Source organism: Carassius auratus, chromosome 9 (assembly GCF_003368295.1).
Source record: "Carassius auratus strain Wakin chromosome 9, ASM336829v1, whole genome shotgun sequence".
Classification (NCBI taxonomy): domain Eukaryota; kingdom Metazoa; phylum Chordata; class Actinopteri; order Cypriniformes; family Cyprinidae; genus Carassius; species Carassius auratus.
In genome coordinates, this window is record NC_039251.1 from 12,288,969 (window position 1) to 12,304,088 (window position 15,120).

Below are 15,120 nucleotides of genomic sequence, written 5' to 3' on the forward strand. Positions count from 1 at the left end.
TAGCTCTTAAAATAAATTTTTCACCAGGCAGTCACAGTTCAAGCAAAAGTTCACCCAACAATGAAAAACTTTTCATTACATATGAGAAGTAAGTAGTTTTTTGGAGCCTGACAGACGGAGTCCATTATATATATAAAAAAGCCAACCCAAAAATCTACATTTTCACCCATATTCCATGGAAGTGAGAAAGTCATACAGGTTTAGAATTACATAGGGGTGGTTAAATTATGAAAAATGAAATCCAGACCTCATTGGTTCCATCATTTGCATTGATGAAGAGAGGACTCCAGCCTGGAGGAAGGGACTCGCTGTCTATGCCATACCCATGATTCTGAGCTGTGATGAAAGCTTGGCCCGTCATCACGTTCACAACTGGCTGGTTTTGGCCCCTTTACAAAATGAGAACACATTTTTTATTAGTCTAAGGACACAAATTAAAACTTTTGCCATTGTTTTTCATTCCCAAACCCACAAATTTGACATATAATCAGTAAATTATGGTCTATTTACCATAAAATATGTTGGATAATAATTTGTACCTGTTTCCCATTGGTAGTTTATAAGACTGTGCACCAGCTGCCAGAGCTGTGATTTGATTCCCCATACAAATACCAAACACTGGCTGAGGACAGTCACTTTCCAGCACCTGATGGTTATTATGAAGGCAGGATGAAAGATAAACATACAGTAGTGTGACAATGTTTTTTTTTTTTTTTCAAATATCCATATTAGTTAGTGTGGCTGAATGTAATCTTTTTTCATTTGTTTTTCAATTTAAATAATATTAAGTGTCAGCTGTTGTTCACAATCACAACCCACTTTACTTCTGTAATACGAAATAAAGAAATTGACTATTGGTTGCCAGTATGACATTGTAAGTAATGTAATTTTCAGATGAAAGATGTTTTATTTTATTTTAAAATAACATGCACAAATGAATTGTTCAACATAAAGACAATGCTATCTTTCATTCTGCACCTGGCGAACATTTTGAATCAGGGTCTTTGCCAGCGAAGGATCTCCTGGGCCGTTGGAGATGAAAAGACCGTCATACTCCAGACTCATCAGGTCTTGGTCCCATGGCACCAAATGCACTTCTGCTCCACGCTAAGAGATAAAAATGAAAAGTCTTGAAATATTGCCTGTCACTTCCGCCTCTTCCTAGGAGGAGACCACAATTCCTTACCTTGACAAGTAGTCTTATAATGTTGTGCTTGATTCCACAATCAACAGCAACCACTTTGATAGGATTGCCTTTCCCAAACACTTGAATATCCTTAAAGCAGGAAAAGTCATGGTGAACCCTCACTGAAAATGTAATGCACAGCAAACTGACCAAGCATGCTGGTTACCTTGGTTGAGACCTCAGCTACTAGATTTCTCTGGTTTGGGTCTGTGATCTCCACCGGCTGACCATCAAATTCAATCTTCCCCAAAACGGTACCCTTATTTGAAGAAAACCAATAGGACAGGAACCTTCAGAATGCATTTAAAGCATCATTCTGGACAAACTGCATACTTCAAAGTAGTATGCTGACCTTGTCTCTAATGATCTTTGTTAGCATCCTGGTATCTATTCCAAAAAGAGCCGGCACCTGCAAGCACAGGGAAAATATATGCTTTAAATACTTACTGTGGAAGTGAGTCGAAATTAGAATATATGGAAACCCACCTTCTCCTCTTGAAGCCACTGTGCCAGTGATTTGACAGAGTTCCAGTGACTGTACTCAGAACTGTAGTCCTGAACCAGCAGTCCTGACACCTTACAAAATATATGGAAAGATAAGGGTTGAATCAAAGTCATTTTATTCTATGGTCTTTGGTTGAATATACACTAATATTTTTCACTAACATTTTTAAAAGAAGTATAAAAGTCGCAAAGGCTAAAATTATGTAATCAAAAATACAATTCTGTGATAAAGTATTACAATTTAAAACAACTGAAGACTGGACTAGTGGCAGCTGAAAATTAAACTCTGTCATCAAAGTAATAAATAAAATTTTAAAATATATTAACTTATAAAACTGTTATTTTAAAATGTTAATAATACTATTGTATGTATTTGGCAGATGCTTTTATCTAAAAATGACTTACTGTATAAATATATAAATATAAATATAAATGTATATAAATACTGCATTCCAGGTACAGAACATATTTTGTCATTTTGTGCATTCTATATGGAATCAAACCCATGATCTTTTCATTGCTAGTACCTGAATGCGATCTGACTCCACATTTTTCTTCAATCCCAGCTCATCCAGTTGCTGTGTATTGGGAACACCGTAGTTTCCAACAATGGGGTAGGTGAGGGTCAGGATCTGCCCTCTGTAACTGGGGTCTGTCAGAGCCTCAGGATAGCTGGACATCATGCACAAACTTTAAGACCATACTTTTTATATTAAAAGCTAAAATGATCATCTCAAAACTACAAAAGGAAACTGGAAATACTAACATGACAAACCAAATAAATGAAGCATTTAGATGTTATGTAGCTAAGACTTTTGGGAAGAGATTTTAAGTTTGAAAACTATGTGGCTGCAAGAGGGTTCTGGATGGCTGGTAGCCAGATGTCAGGCTGAAAGAATTGAAATATTTAGGAGGAGTTACAGCTTAAGTATTTGGACTCGGGTTTGAAAATGTTTTTAGATTATTGTTGCCAGTGATTTGACATCAGGGAAGTTATTTATTTTGCCAAAACACTATGACCATATTCAGAGGGTCTTCTTACCCAACTAGTCCAGTGTTGAAGACCAGCTCTCCAGCTGCAGACTGATCATGGCCGAATGAGTAGCCCTTCATCTTCGTACCATCTTCAAGCACCAAGTGCGCAGTCTGAGCCTGGAATGCAGACTGTATTTAAAGTAAAAAAAAAAAAAAAAGTGTGGATTCATGATACACAACAAGCAAATGTAAGGCAGATTTCCAGCATTTCTGACTGTCAGTTTTTCCACAAAGCTTAGTTTACCTCGTATCATTTAACCAATTAATTCAGTTAACACACCTTCATGCTGAGCAATCTCGTCGATGTTCTCCAGTTGCGCCATCCCAGCCTCAACGATCTGGCAACTCCACAGACTGTTAAGATTTTTGACATATTCTGTCCAGAAGTTTTCTTTTCTCCTTATTAATATGCGCTATTGTCAAAATGCCTGTGAATATCAACTTTGAAAGGGTATATTTCCATTCACCGGTGAATGCAGCGCGCTCTGCTCACCTGCTGCCGCTGTGAGTGAAGTTGTAAACCAGCTCTGGAGCGCGAGAGAGTCTCTCATCGCTTAATCAACGCGCTGTGCTCTGATTGGCCAGTTTGACTTCGATGGCTGAAGACGATCATCAGCGTTTTAAATCTGTAAATCATGTTTAGGCCTACATATAAACAGTTATTAAATAATACACATCTCTACTTTTAAGATATATTTTCAAATATATTACGATGAAAACTTGAAACTAAAACTAAAACCTTTCAAATCGTTTTCATGAAATAAACCTAAAATTAAATGTAAAAAATCTAAACGATACCTATCTATTTAGCCTAACTAAAAATGTAAATAGGCCTATTCATATTTATAAAAACTCTATTAAAAAAATCATACTCATCTGATAGAAGTAACAAAACATAACAAATCAATAAAACTAAAAGGAAAACTGAATATATAAAAATGAAAGCTAATTCAAAATATTAATAAATACTGTAATAGTAAATACTAAAATAATAATGATTAATAGCACTAACGAAGTTTTATTATGGTATCATTTGTTGTGTCATTGTACAACTTTGAAACATTTCATAAATGCAATAAGTTGTATTTATCCACATAGAGAATGTAAAGGAAAAAGGTATGTAATATGGCAACATCACATCATAAGTCTAAAGCAATGACCCAGCCAATAAATGCATCTTCAGTGAATTACACCCTTAAAAATAAAGGTGCTTAAAAGGTTCTTCACAGCGATGCCATAGAAGAACCATTTTTGGTTCCACAAAGAACCATTCAGTCAAAGGTTATTTAAAGAATCATCACTTTCTTACCTATTTATAATCTGAAAAACCTTCTTTCACCACAAATAACCGTTTGTGAAACAAAAAGGTTCTTCAGATGTTAAAGGTTCTTGATGGAACCATTAAAAAAAAGCATTGTGAAGCATCTTTATTTTTAAGAGTGTATGAATATGACATTTACATGTTACAGTTACATGAAAAAACCTTGCATCAGTTTAAGTGCTTATGCAAATCACAGGATAAAGTAAATGTCATATGTTCTTATATTTAGGATGTTTAAAAGAATGCTGTAATAAGCCTACTAAAGGAGATGAACAGATTTCTGATGAAACTACAGTACTCCCAAACCATTCATTCACATTTGCAACTCAGATCCACAGTGTGCTACAGTGAGCAAATCCCTGCTCTTTTCCTCTCCTTCTGACAATAGCGGGAGCCCCTATCAGGGGATTAATGCTAGTGCAGGACTTTTGCTGAGCATGCTGGGAGGGCTCAGTGCCAAGGCCGCCACTCTGGTGGATTCAGCAGTCTGTCAGAACCACACATAATGTGTGGCACCATTCAGCAAAGATACAGACCTCAGACAGGAACAATATACATCAACTCTGTGTGAATTAAATGACCCCTGAGCTAACATGTGGAGGTCATAGGTTGTAAGCAGTGATTACCTGACCACAAACTAGACCAGAATATGTGAGAGTAGCACACTCCATTTTAAAATTATGTAACTGATCCTACCAAAAGTTTTTATTAGTAATGTTATAGTATATGTATATAATTAATGCACATTTTAAACTCTTTAAAATTAGCCTACAAAACTTCAACAATTTATTATATTGTTATATTCTGAATATTATTATATACAAAATAATTAATGTGTATAGGTGATTTACTTACTATACTCAAGTCCAAAAGAGGGCCTCTCGTTCACATGTTCACATTTTGCAAATATACTATTTGTGTTAAGTTCTGGTTGAGTTTGTATATTTGGTAATTGTTGTGGCCAATATTTAGAGGTATGTGTTTGCTGATAGTTTTAGTACTGGAATGCTGTTATATAACACTTACCTTATGTGTTTTGGATGGGCAGATGTTTTAAATTGGGAAATTTTTAATAAAAGTATGTAGAATAATAAATGCTAATAATATATGGAAATATAATATATTTAAATATTTGCATTTTATATGTTGCTTATAAAATAAGCTACTTTTTTTAATAGGATTAATGGCATGGTCATTATAGTAAACCACATTAAAACAAAAACCTTTTAAAAATGTAAATAAAATATTAATTGAATTAAAATAAAACATAAAACTTGAAATTATTTTTTTCAGCTTAAAAAATATTATATATATATATATATATATATATATATATATATATATATATATATATATATATATATATATATATATATATATATATATATATAATAAAAAATTATTACAAATAAATAAATCAAACAAATGACAAAAACTGATTTAATTTACTAAAACTACAACAAATTACAAAACCTTTCACGAAAATTTAAATGAAAAAATAAAAAAAACAGTCACACTTTACTTGTTTACTTGTTACTGTGTAATCATACATTTAAATACTAAGTAATATTAATTAACTATGTGTACTTACTATATGTTTAGGGTTAGGATTAGGGTTTTATTTAGGGATACTTGCATGTAATTATGCATATTTTTTTTTTACTATAATAGTAAGTACATGTAATGTGTAACACATTAATTGTAGGACACATTAAAATAAAGTGTTACCTAAAACTTGTCAGTAAAGAAATATGCTTTTTGCCAACATAATGTTATAGTAACAGCTTCTACCAGCAGGGGCTTCGCAGTAGAAAATAACAAGCCAAACTCTGATCTATCGTTTTATGCTGTTTACTGCCCTCTAGTGGCCATCCTATGAAAACTCATCTTCTGTTGATATTCCTTGAGACAAATCTAAAGTGACGATTAAACTGAGCCAGTAAAAACCCTCAAGATAAAGAAAATGGTATTATAATTAAGTTCCTCTTATTTAAATATGTAAACATATTTTGATGTCATAAAGCACAGTTCATTAATTCCACATTGTGCTTTAATATCAGTGTTATGTATCTTAAATAACCATATGTTATGGGATCAAATTATCATATTTACATTAACTAATTATCCTGCAAAATGATCCCTGTGTCTACAGTACATGAAAAGCTGAATGGAGAGAACATCCCTGTCTGCAATGTTTCTGTGCTACTTTTCTCTTCTAAGAGCCTGATGATATAATAAGACGGAAAATTGCTAAGTTATTAGAGGGTATGGGGGTGCTTCAGAAATGCAGCTCTGGATCCTCACACTCTATTGGCGTCTTAACAAATACGGTGTTTCTCCTTCTGGATTTTGGCTGGGATCCCATTTGCTGTTTTCATAGATCCCCAGCCATATACAAGGGTCTGAAAATAACCAAGGCCATGTTGGTCTCTATGTAAATGCTCATTAGGCATGCCTCTCTTCTTTGGATGACAAAAAGAAACGAATTACCATTTTTCAATATTGAAATTTAATTTTAAATTAATAATGCCATTTAAGAAGATTTCAGGAACTCTTATAAATAAATAATACATATATGAATAGTTTGTCGTTTGCATTTATTTATTATTTAGATTTATGGATGAGTTTGGGGTCATTGTTGAAGAGTACAAGCTGAAGAGTTTATGCACATCTCAGGAAAAATAGCTGCACTAGAACATTCTAGCAGCCTCCAGAATATGCAAATGATTACTTTGTATTTAATTCCATTTCAACACTTGAACCAGGAGTGATGGGCAGGCCTCTTTAATGACGTGCATGTGCTTGTGACTTCAGTAATTCCAAGGAACTGTAATAGGTATTATTTTACAGTATGGGCTGCTTGGACACCCTCACTGGGGGTTACAGCCACTTTCCAGGGCTGTGTGCTGCTTTGTTTAGCTGTACCCTTTATAATCTGTCTGAGATGGCTTTAAGGGATAGGCAGGTGACGCTGAATCAACCCCCTTAAGGAGCTGTGGCCCACCCTCAGAGAGATCCCAAGAAAACTTTGCACCTCTTCAGAAAGGGCTATAAATAGGGCCCATCTGTCCAGGGGCTAAATTACAAACCCATTCCTTATGGAATTAGTAAGGAGTCCAGGAGTGGCACTGTTAGCTATGGGGGGGCTCACATCAGAATCACTGAGGTCTGAACTATGCAGAATCTGTGACCTCCAAGTCAGAATGCTTCTGTTACTCTGCCTGGAGGTTATCTGAAAATAACAGCACTCACTTCCCGCTCCATTCTTAAGACAACAGCACCACGTTTCCTTCACCAGAATGCAGTTTGTCCTTTAAGATCTCTTTAATTTGGGAGTCATATATTGAGGTAAATACTGTTTTCACACTATTTTATATGCAGGATTTGAGAAAATGTCCACAAATGGATACTTGGATAGACAAATGAGTGGTATTTAAAATACATCTAGTTATACGAAGGGCAAGGGTGCTTTACAGGGGAGTATTAAAGGCCCCATCTCAGCTGTACTTCCAACACTCTTACGACCAACTTGTACGTATTTTACGAGTGAGGTCATACGATTTGTCTAAACCCGAGTGACAGGTAGGTTTAGGGGCGGGGTTAGGTCTAGGTAATTCGTACAAATTCATACAAATTGTGCAACTCGTAAAATACGTACGATTTAGCACAAATCTTATAAATGAATTTGTACGAATGAGGACATAATTCTAATAATTAATCATTTTAATGAGTATTTTTAGGTTAAATATTGCATTTAGATATTGCACATAAATTCTATTACACATTGTCTGCTGTATGCTGTATCTATGAGCCTGTGAGAAGAAACACATTAGTTAAAAACAACTAGCTGTTCTTGAAAAAAGTGACCCATATCTATGTCTCTTAATGTTATAAGACACCAATGACTAATGCCTCAAATAGTTTTTCAATATATTTAGACACAGGAAAGACACACTGTACTAATCAGTTTCACTTTATGAGTCATTTTAGTCATAGTTACAACTTAAACTTAAGATAGGGTTAAAAATTCACCCCACCAAAATGTTACAAACTAAATAAGCAGCATGTTGTTTATCAGCTAGAAAACATATGTTATCGAAGAAAAAACATGGTCATTTCCTGGAGGAGTGTTTCACCGTAAGACCTTTTCACCTCTCCTTGGATTGCCTGTCTTCTCCCTCATGGTTGGCACATCTTCCCTGTTGCGCTCCAGAAAAGATACTAAATTAATTTGGAGATGTGCGTCACTTTTACATGACACCCTGCAGGGTTTTAACTGTACGATGGGCGTAAGCTCGCTTACCTCATTAGCATAGCTTGTGAAGTTTGTGGAGAGTCAGAAGGGGATGTTTTCATATCTGAGTTGGAGTAGCATGTTTATGATGAAGGGGCTTTATATTGAAGCTTCACAGATGTTTGGAGAGTTCTATCTTGGGTTGCAGTGGAAAACAGGATATTCTTTTGCAGATCACATGATACATCCACACTGAAAACATACGACTGAATGACGTAAAACAAGCACAGGTGTTTATACTATTGGTTTACAGTGTGTTGTTTCATTTTACTATGCTTCAGTTCATACATTTAAACATTAAAGTGATAGTCCTCCCCATAATGAATATTATGTTATAATTTACTCAGCCTCATGTTATTCCAAACCTGTATGAGTTTCTTTCTTTCTAGAGTTTCGATCCCCACAGACTTCCACCACATTTTTGACTATACTCTACAAATGATTTTGAAAAAAGATTTTGTTGGTAACCAAACAGTTGAAGTAAAGAGAAACTTAAAGTGTTCAAAATGTCTTCTTTAGTGTTTCACAGAGGAAAGTAAATCATACAGGTTTGTAATAAAGGCCAGAAATGTATGGTATGCCAAACCTAATGCATACTAGAGAAGTTATCTTGGGACGTCTTGCGTCTTCCATCAAACTTATTGACTCCTCCCCATCCCAACAACCATACCAAATAACCAAGCAGGCTAAAAGTGAATTAGGTGCTAAAATCATTAAGAGGGAGAGGGGGTTGTTGTTTCTGGTGGGCAGGTGGATGGGGGCAGGTTTTAAAGAAGGTGCTTCTAGATGGCAGGGGTGAACCCTGATGACAGATGAGGGACTACAACTGAAAGAGGGTCAGAGAAAGCGGGTCCAAAGGGAAAGCAGGGGGTCGAGAAGGGTGAATGAATATCTCCAGTCTCTGCATTACTGGCCCCACTCTGGGGGTGGGGAAAAGGTCCTGCAAGACATATTTAGACAGGAGAGAGGGGATAAAACTCACTCTGAGGGGTAATGGGCATCAGCAGCTGAGGCATCCTTAAGACTTTCAGACTCCACTAACTCCCTTTCCCAAGAGTCCAGACTGAGATGAACAAAGACATTTACTCACTCATTGTCACTATCAGGTTTCATTCACTTCACAGTTTGATTTCTCTCTGTCTCTCTGTATCATTTCTCAAACTGTCTGCACTTTGATCACACACTCCCTGTATAACATGATGACGGACACTGATGATTTTGGATGCTGGAAGAGTTCAACTATTCCACAAACATCTTTCTCTGCTCAGACGACTCATAACTGAGAAAGAAAAACGCTGGGCTTTGAGCACATAGAAGTCTGTTGAAACATAGTTTGCATTCTGTGCATGAGATGTTTTTATTTCCATTTTATTTTAATTTGTACCTTAAATTTATTTTTCAAACATTATAGATTGAAATGCGATCTGAACAAACCCATGCAATGGATTTACATCTACAACTGAGTCACAGGAACATTTCCATTATTTTGTCAAATAACCTTAAAAAGGGCTTCATGTGGTAACAGCTAACCCAACTCGCTAAATAAAAAATAAAACTGTTATTATGAGTGATTCAACCTGACCAGGAATAATAAATCATATAATAGTTAAATGTAATAAAAATACTGTATATACTGAAAGTGATTTCTGTGTGAGCTGTCCTTAATGCACAAACACACACACACGCACGCACGCACGCACGTACGCACACACGCACGCACGCACGCACACACACACACACACACACACACACACAAACACACACACACACACACATATATATATATATATATATATATATATATATATATATATATATATATATATATATATATATATGTGAAAAAAATATATATACACATATAGACAGCATAGTCAAGCTTCGGCCTGATGATGATGGTGCGGGAAAAAAAAAGTGCTACAGCGAAAAAACTACTTTCACCTTGTCTAAAGAGTCACATTTACCTCCGAGGACATGGCGCCTACCGACTGCGTGCGCACGTAAATAATCAACATTACAATCAATACCTTAAAGAAAATTCCGGGGTTGTTGTGTCCCCCTGACGTCGAAATGAAATTTACGACCCTTGGCTTTCCCCTCGCTTCGCCTACTTCTCCATTTGGGGCGCTCGACCCCTCCCCTCTGAGACCAGCGACCCAATCCGCGCTCTTATCAGTCTGACATCAACTCTGAAGTAAATTATACGTGTATATAACCATCTATACTTACTTTGACAACGCTGAGTATCCTCCAAGCTGTGGTCCACTCCCTGTGTTAACTTCCCTCCCGGCGGACAAGCAGACTAAAAAATGGCACCAAAGAAGGACGCTAAGAAGCCTGAGCCTGCCAAGAAAGCAGAGCCTGCACCTGCCCCCGCTCCTGCGCCCGCACCCGAGGCCGCACCTAAACCCGCAGCAGTAGATCTGTCCGGTGTGAAGGTAACGACATGACATCAACCAGATAGACGTGCAGTGAAAGTTCACTTATTTTTTCCCTCAGACTTTAAAGTGAATTGTATTTATTTATCTACAATTGTCTTCTGTTTTTTTGTTTGTTTGTTTGTTTTGGTATTATAAAGCCTCCCGAGTCTTATTGCCTATGAAAATGCCTGCATTAAGGTTTCGTCACACTCTATAAGCTAATTGCTTTCCTAATGTGTTTTACATAAGGACACGGTCTGTGTAATGCAGATTCAAATGGAGCTGGCACAAAAGTTTGAGCCATATATCTGAATGTACAAAACCTAATTATCTGTTAAGCATATTATATCAGTTAATGAGTTAAATCATTATAAGCAGTTGCCTAAGGTTGTTCTGGGCCTGATGACTGGAGAAAATATATATTATTGGCGGACGATTCAGCACCATGGATAGTTCTGTTTTTGTTTTATTTTCTAGTAACTAAAATCAAACATAACACACCTAATTCTGATTGGTCCAGATAGCCAAAAGCGGAGTGGGTTCGCATGGCCAAACATGGAGCTCCTTACTGTTCTGTAAGCAGCTGAGGGACTAAATTAAGCATGCCAAGATCTGGGACTCTCACTCTTCAGTTTTCTATTAAAGCAGCTGGTTGTGAATGACTCACCTGTCATACCTCTGCTAGTGATGGATTTTCTCAGGTCCTGAAAATCATTCTGCATCTTCAGGCCATGCACATAGTGTCCCTGTTTTATGTTGTGGAAAATTCATTTGCATAACTGATTATTATTTTACAAAAGTGATATTTGCCATTCTCAATATATACTCTGTGTCTTACATAACTTCACTACATAGTATAAAGCAGATTCAAATAGAGCTGTTAAAACACATATCATAAACCCACTGATCCGTTAAGCATATTATATTATGTTTAACTTTAATGTTTGGATATAAAAGTACCTCTGTTTTCCTGCAGGTCGATTTCAACCAGGACCAGATGGAAGGTGAGATTTTTTTTATAGGTTCCATGACCCTTGCTTACAAACGTGCATTGAGTTTACATGGGGTGTGGTGCTTAAAATAATGAAGAATAGAATTGGGGAAAAATCCTGCAGAAAAGAAAATTAGTTATTAAATATCCTAACTAATTATAATCTGCCTCTAGGCAGGAAGTTAATGGGACCGCACCAGTAATATGAATTCAAATGCTTAAAACTTTTAAGTGGTTTGAAGTAAGTGACCTGTGTCAATTTCCCAAAGAGCTCTGGGATTTACTTCTGTTGTGGAATAAAGGTTAAGCAGTTCCATGCAACTTCACAGTTAATTAGCACCACTGTCCAGGCCTGCGTCTTATGTGGAGGAATGTGGTTGTTGCCCAGTGATTGGGGCTTTCAGCAGCCTGGGTGTGAGTTACTCTGCAGTCAGCGTTCTGGCCTCACATAGTACTGCCTTTATATGGAGGGAGTTATATTCTTGGGAGAGCATATCAATTCCAAGATGACTCTTTGAATGTCTCCCCCCACCCCTGTCACGTCTTTGGTGGCAGCTGGCTTTGTGCAGAAATCAGATGAAGCTATTAATCTTTTAGCAGATCATCTTCCAGTGAGCCAATAGAATGCTTGCCAAGACGTCCATAGAAAAAGTGAGCACTGATTATTATTCAGTCTGCTGATTTTCATCTTAAATATGCAGATTTCAAAAAGATATATAGGTTAAGATTAACAATGAAAACTGGTATTTTGTAAATGCCTGTTCATTTGAGAGATCCAAATAAAACACAGTCTAAAAATTCACAAAAATAAATAAATGAAAAAAAAAAAACTAGACATTTGTTGTATTTTTTAAATGATTATAAAATGAGACTAATCTGACCAATGGCAAACATCTTTATACGTAAAGATTTAGAGAAAACTGAAAGTGAAAACAGACATCAAATCAGTTAAAAAAACTTTATGAAAGTTAAAGTTAAAATTAAAAGCAATGGTGTGACCTGTGAGCGGGATTATTGGTTTGATCAACCAATGGCAGAGAGGGATGTGTTTAGGGAACCTGTTGGAAACTAATGTGCACAGAAATGACACAATTTGCCTAAAATAATCTCTCCACAATTCCAGATTACAGGGAGGCCTTCGGACTTTTCGACAGAGTTGGTGACAACAAAGTAGCCTACAACCAGATTGCAGATATCATGCGTGCACTGGGACAGAACCCAACCAACAAAGAGGTTACAAAGATCCTGGGCAACCCTACCGCCGATGGTAAGTGGATTCAGTTTTCCTTTTTTATTTTCTTTTAATTAGCTACTCCAAAAGTACCTCTAGTCAGCATTTGCACTGTCAGGAGCTTTCACCATGACATATTTCAGATTCCCATTTCTGTAACTGTAATCAGTAAAAGGCTGGTGTGGTGACAGGTGCTTGCAGTGCATGGTTTCACTACATCTGCCCTCTATGACCCCTCTCCTCACTTTTGACCCCGTTTGCAGACATGGCAAACAAGAGAGTCGACTTTGAGGGTTTCCTGCCCATGCTGCAGTTTGTGGTCAACAGCCCAAACAAGGCAACATACGATGACTACGTTGAGGGTCTGCGTGTATTCGATAAGGAGGGCAACGGAACAGTAATGGGTGCTGAGCTGCGTATCGTCTTGTCAACACTGGGTAAGTGGCTAAAATGAACAGGCTGATTGCATTACCATTACAGTTCCATATCAGTATCTTTGTTGGAAGTGGATAAATTGAAAACAACATGTGACCCACACCATCCATCTATCTTTTTTTTTTTTTAAACCAAGAAACACTGAATGAATTGAATGTGAAAGGAAAGTCTCTGCTTTATAATTATATTTATGTCTCAGTTGTGGTCATCCTTTTTGACCCTGATTAAAATGTATGTATATATATATATATATATGTGTGTGTGTGTGTGTGTGTGTGTGTGTGTGTGTGTGTGTGGTGAATAAACCAGTTAATTTAGATTTAACCATTTTTGGGTTAACATTTTTCAGTATAGTTGAGGACCTTTAATATCATAATACATTTTGACAAAATTACCTCTATAGATTTCAAACCAATTTTCAGACATTTTTGACAGAATTAGGAGATTTATTTCACAATTTGTAATGTATCTTTCAACATACCTTATTTTTTCATGCTAGAAATTATTTAATTACAAAATTTCAAAGTAAAGGCCTTGTTTAAATGGATTTTTACTGACATACATCAGTATTTCAGTCTTTGTAACCACTTGACTAACCTATTTTCCTGTCTTTTCCTACAGGTGAGAAAATGACTGAAATTGAAATCGATGCTCTCATGCAAGGCCAGGAGGATGAAAATGGCTGTGTGAACTATGAGGGTCAGTTAAAATCCATTCTTTATCTCACTGAACATTTATGAACTATGATCAAATGTTCAGCAATTGACCAATTTATAGCCATACCATGTACTTTTACTGTAATTCTAATCCTATTTGATCTCTCCATTCTGAACAGCTTTCGTCAAACACATCATGTCTGTGTAAGAAGTCGGAGTTGTGAGGAAACTGAAGCGTTTCTCCAGATTCCATGATGGCAGGACATCCACACAATGTTTCCAAACCAACTCAGAAATGGATGAAAGGGACACGGGATGTTACTCATTAACAATTATTTTGTTATTTAAGTTTCCTATTTTTTTTTCCACTTGACTCTTTTGTCCATTCTTGGATGCCATTCATATTTTTTCCAGCTAATTTTCTTGGTGTTGTTCATGCCGGAACAAGCCTCTCCGTAACGGAATGGTTGTGAGGGGTGGGGGTGTAGGGGGGCATCATAGTTACACAAAAATACAAACCACCCCTTGACCCCTCACTGCCAGGATCACAAAATCAAAGGTGCTAAATATTCTGCTATTAATAGACTGGCTGCAAAACCTCCTTCCCCTTTCCCCAGAGTCTTAATTTATTTTTTGCCTCTGTCAATTCTCATAATAAACTTTCCACAAAGTATCAGCCTTGTTGTGATTAATGTTCTCATATCCAGCACACAAGGCAGAAAGGGAATGGATAGGTAAGTGGAACAGGTAGTCCAACAAGACTGATCATTTAAATGCAGTATCATAGCAGAAGTAGACTTTAACTTAAAGGCAACATGAAACCATATTCACTATCCATTTTAGAGGATATTCAACAAGTAAAAAAAGGATAAAATGGGACTTGGTGGATTTTACTGATCAGGAAAAATAGGAAAGGAAAGATGTTTACAATAAGGCCAGAAATGTGTATCAAGAAAGTAAATGGAGTTAATTGGTCAAAAATAAAAAATTACAAAAATATCACATTTTGGCAAGCTTGAAGTTTTCCCTGAACAGAAGCTCAATGGT

General features: G+C 36.4%; 2 protein-coding genes and 1 long non-coding RNA gene across 4 annotated transcripts in view; 1 reads left to right on the forward strand and 2 right to left on the reverse strand.

Moving 5' to 3' along the window:
- The window catches only part of cps1 (carbamoyl-phosphate synthase 1, mitochondrial), a 37,420-nt gene extending 34,187 nt beyond the window's left edge, over positions 1-3,233 (reverse strand). The window contains exons 1-10 of the mRNA XM_026271457.1: positions 3,006-3,233; positions 2,733-2,854; positions 2,218-2,362; positions 1,673-1,762; positions 1,539-1,595; positions 1,353-1,445; positions 1,187-1,276; positions 979-1,107; positions 540-646; positions 248-389 (exon numbers count right to left, since the gene is read on the reverse strand). Coding sequence (XP_026127242.1) covers positions 248-389; positions 540-646; positions 979-1,107; positions 1,187-1,276; positions 1,353-1,445; positions 1,539-1,595; positions 1,673-1,762; positions 2,218-2,362; positions 2,733-2,854; positions 3,006-3,098 — 1,068 coding nt within the window. The 5' untranslated portion in view covers positions 3,099-3,233. The remainder of the gene's footprint in view (positions 1-247; positions 390-539; positions 647-978; positions 1,108-1,186; positions 1,277-1,352; positions 1,446-1,538; positions 1,596-1,672; positions 1,763-2,217; positions 2,363-2,732; positions 2,855-3,005) is intronic.
- Positions 3,234-7,840: 4,607 nt separating this feature from the next.
- LOC113108377 (uncharacterized) lies at positions 7,841-10,649 on the reverse strand. Of its 2 annotated transcripts, none has more exons than XR_003292780.1 (3): positions 10,570-10,649; positions 8,350-8,532; positions 7,841-8,245 (listed from the first exon to the last, which is right to left on the reverse strand). It is a non-coding gene; the product is annotated as an uncharacterized LOC113108377 (long non-coding RNA). The 2 variants fall into 2 exon arrangements; XR_003292779.1 differs by having other exon boundaries at positions 7,841-8,267.
- Positions 10,562-14,747, forward strand: myl1 (myosin, light chain 1, alkali; skeletal, fast). Its single transcript, XM_026271459.1, has 6 exons — positions 10,562-10,778; positions 11,737-11,764; positions 12,875-13,018; positions 13,246-13,419; positions 14,039-14,116; positions 14,253-14,747. The coding sequence occupies exons 1-6, from the start codon at positions 10,650-10,652 to the stop codon at positions 14,279-14,281; spliced, it is 582 nt and encodes a 193-aa protein (XP_026127244.1). The 5' UTR covers positions 10,562-10,649; the 3' UTR covers positions 14,282-14,747.
- The last annotated feature ends 373 nt before the right edge of the window (positions 14,748-15,120 follow it).

Coding starts and splice junctions, on each gene's coding strand:
- myl1 (XM_026271459.1), top strand. CDS start 10,650: ATGGCACCAAAGAAGGACGCTAAGAAGCCTGAGCCTGCCAAGAAAGCA. Junction 11,765..12,874: donor CAACCAGGACCAGATGGAAG/GTGAGATTTTTT, acceptor CCACAATTCCAG/ATTACAGGGAGGCCTTCGGA. Junction 13,019..13,245: donor GGGCAACCCTACCGCCGATG/GTAAGTGGATTC, acceptor CCCCGTTTGCAG/ACATGGCAAACAAGAGAGTC.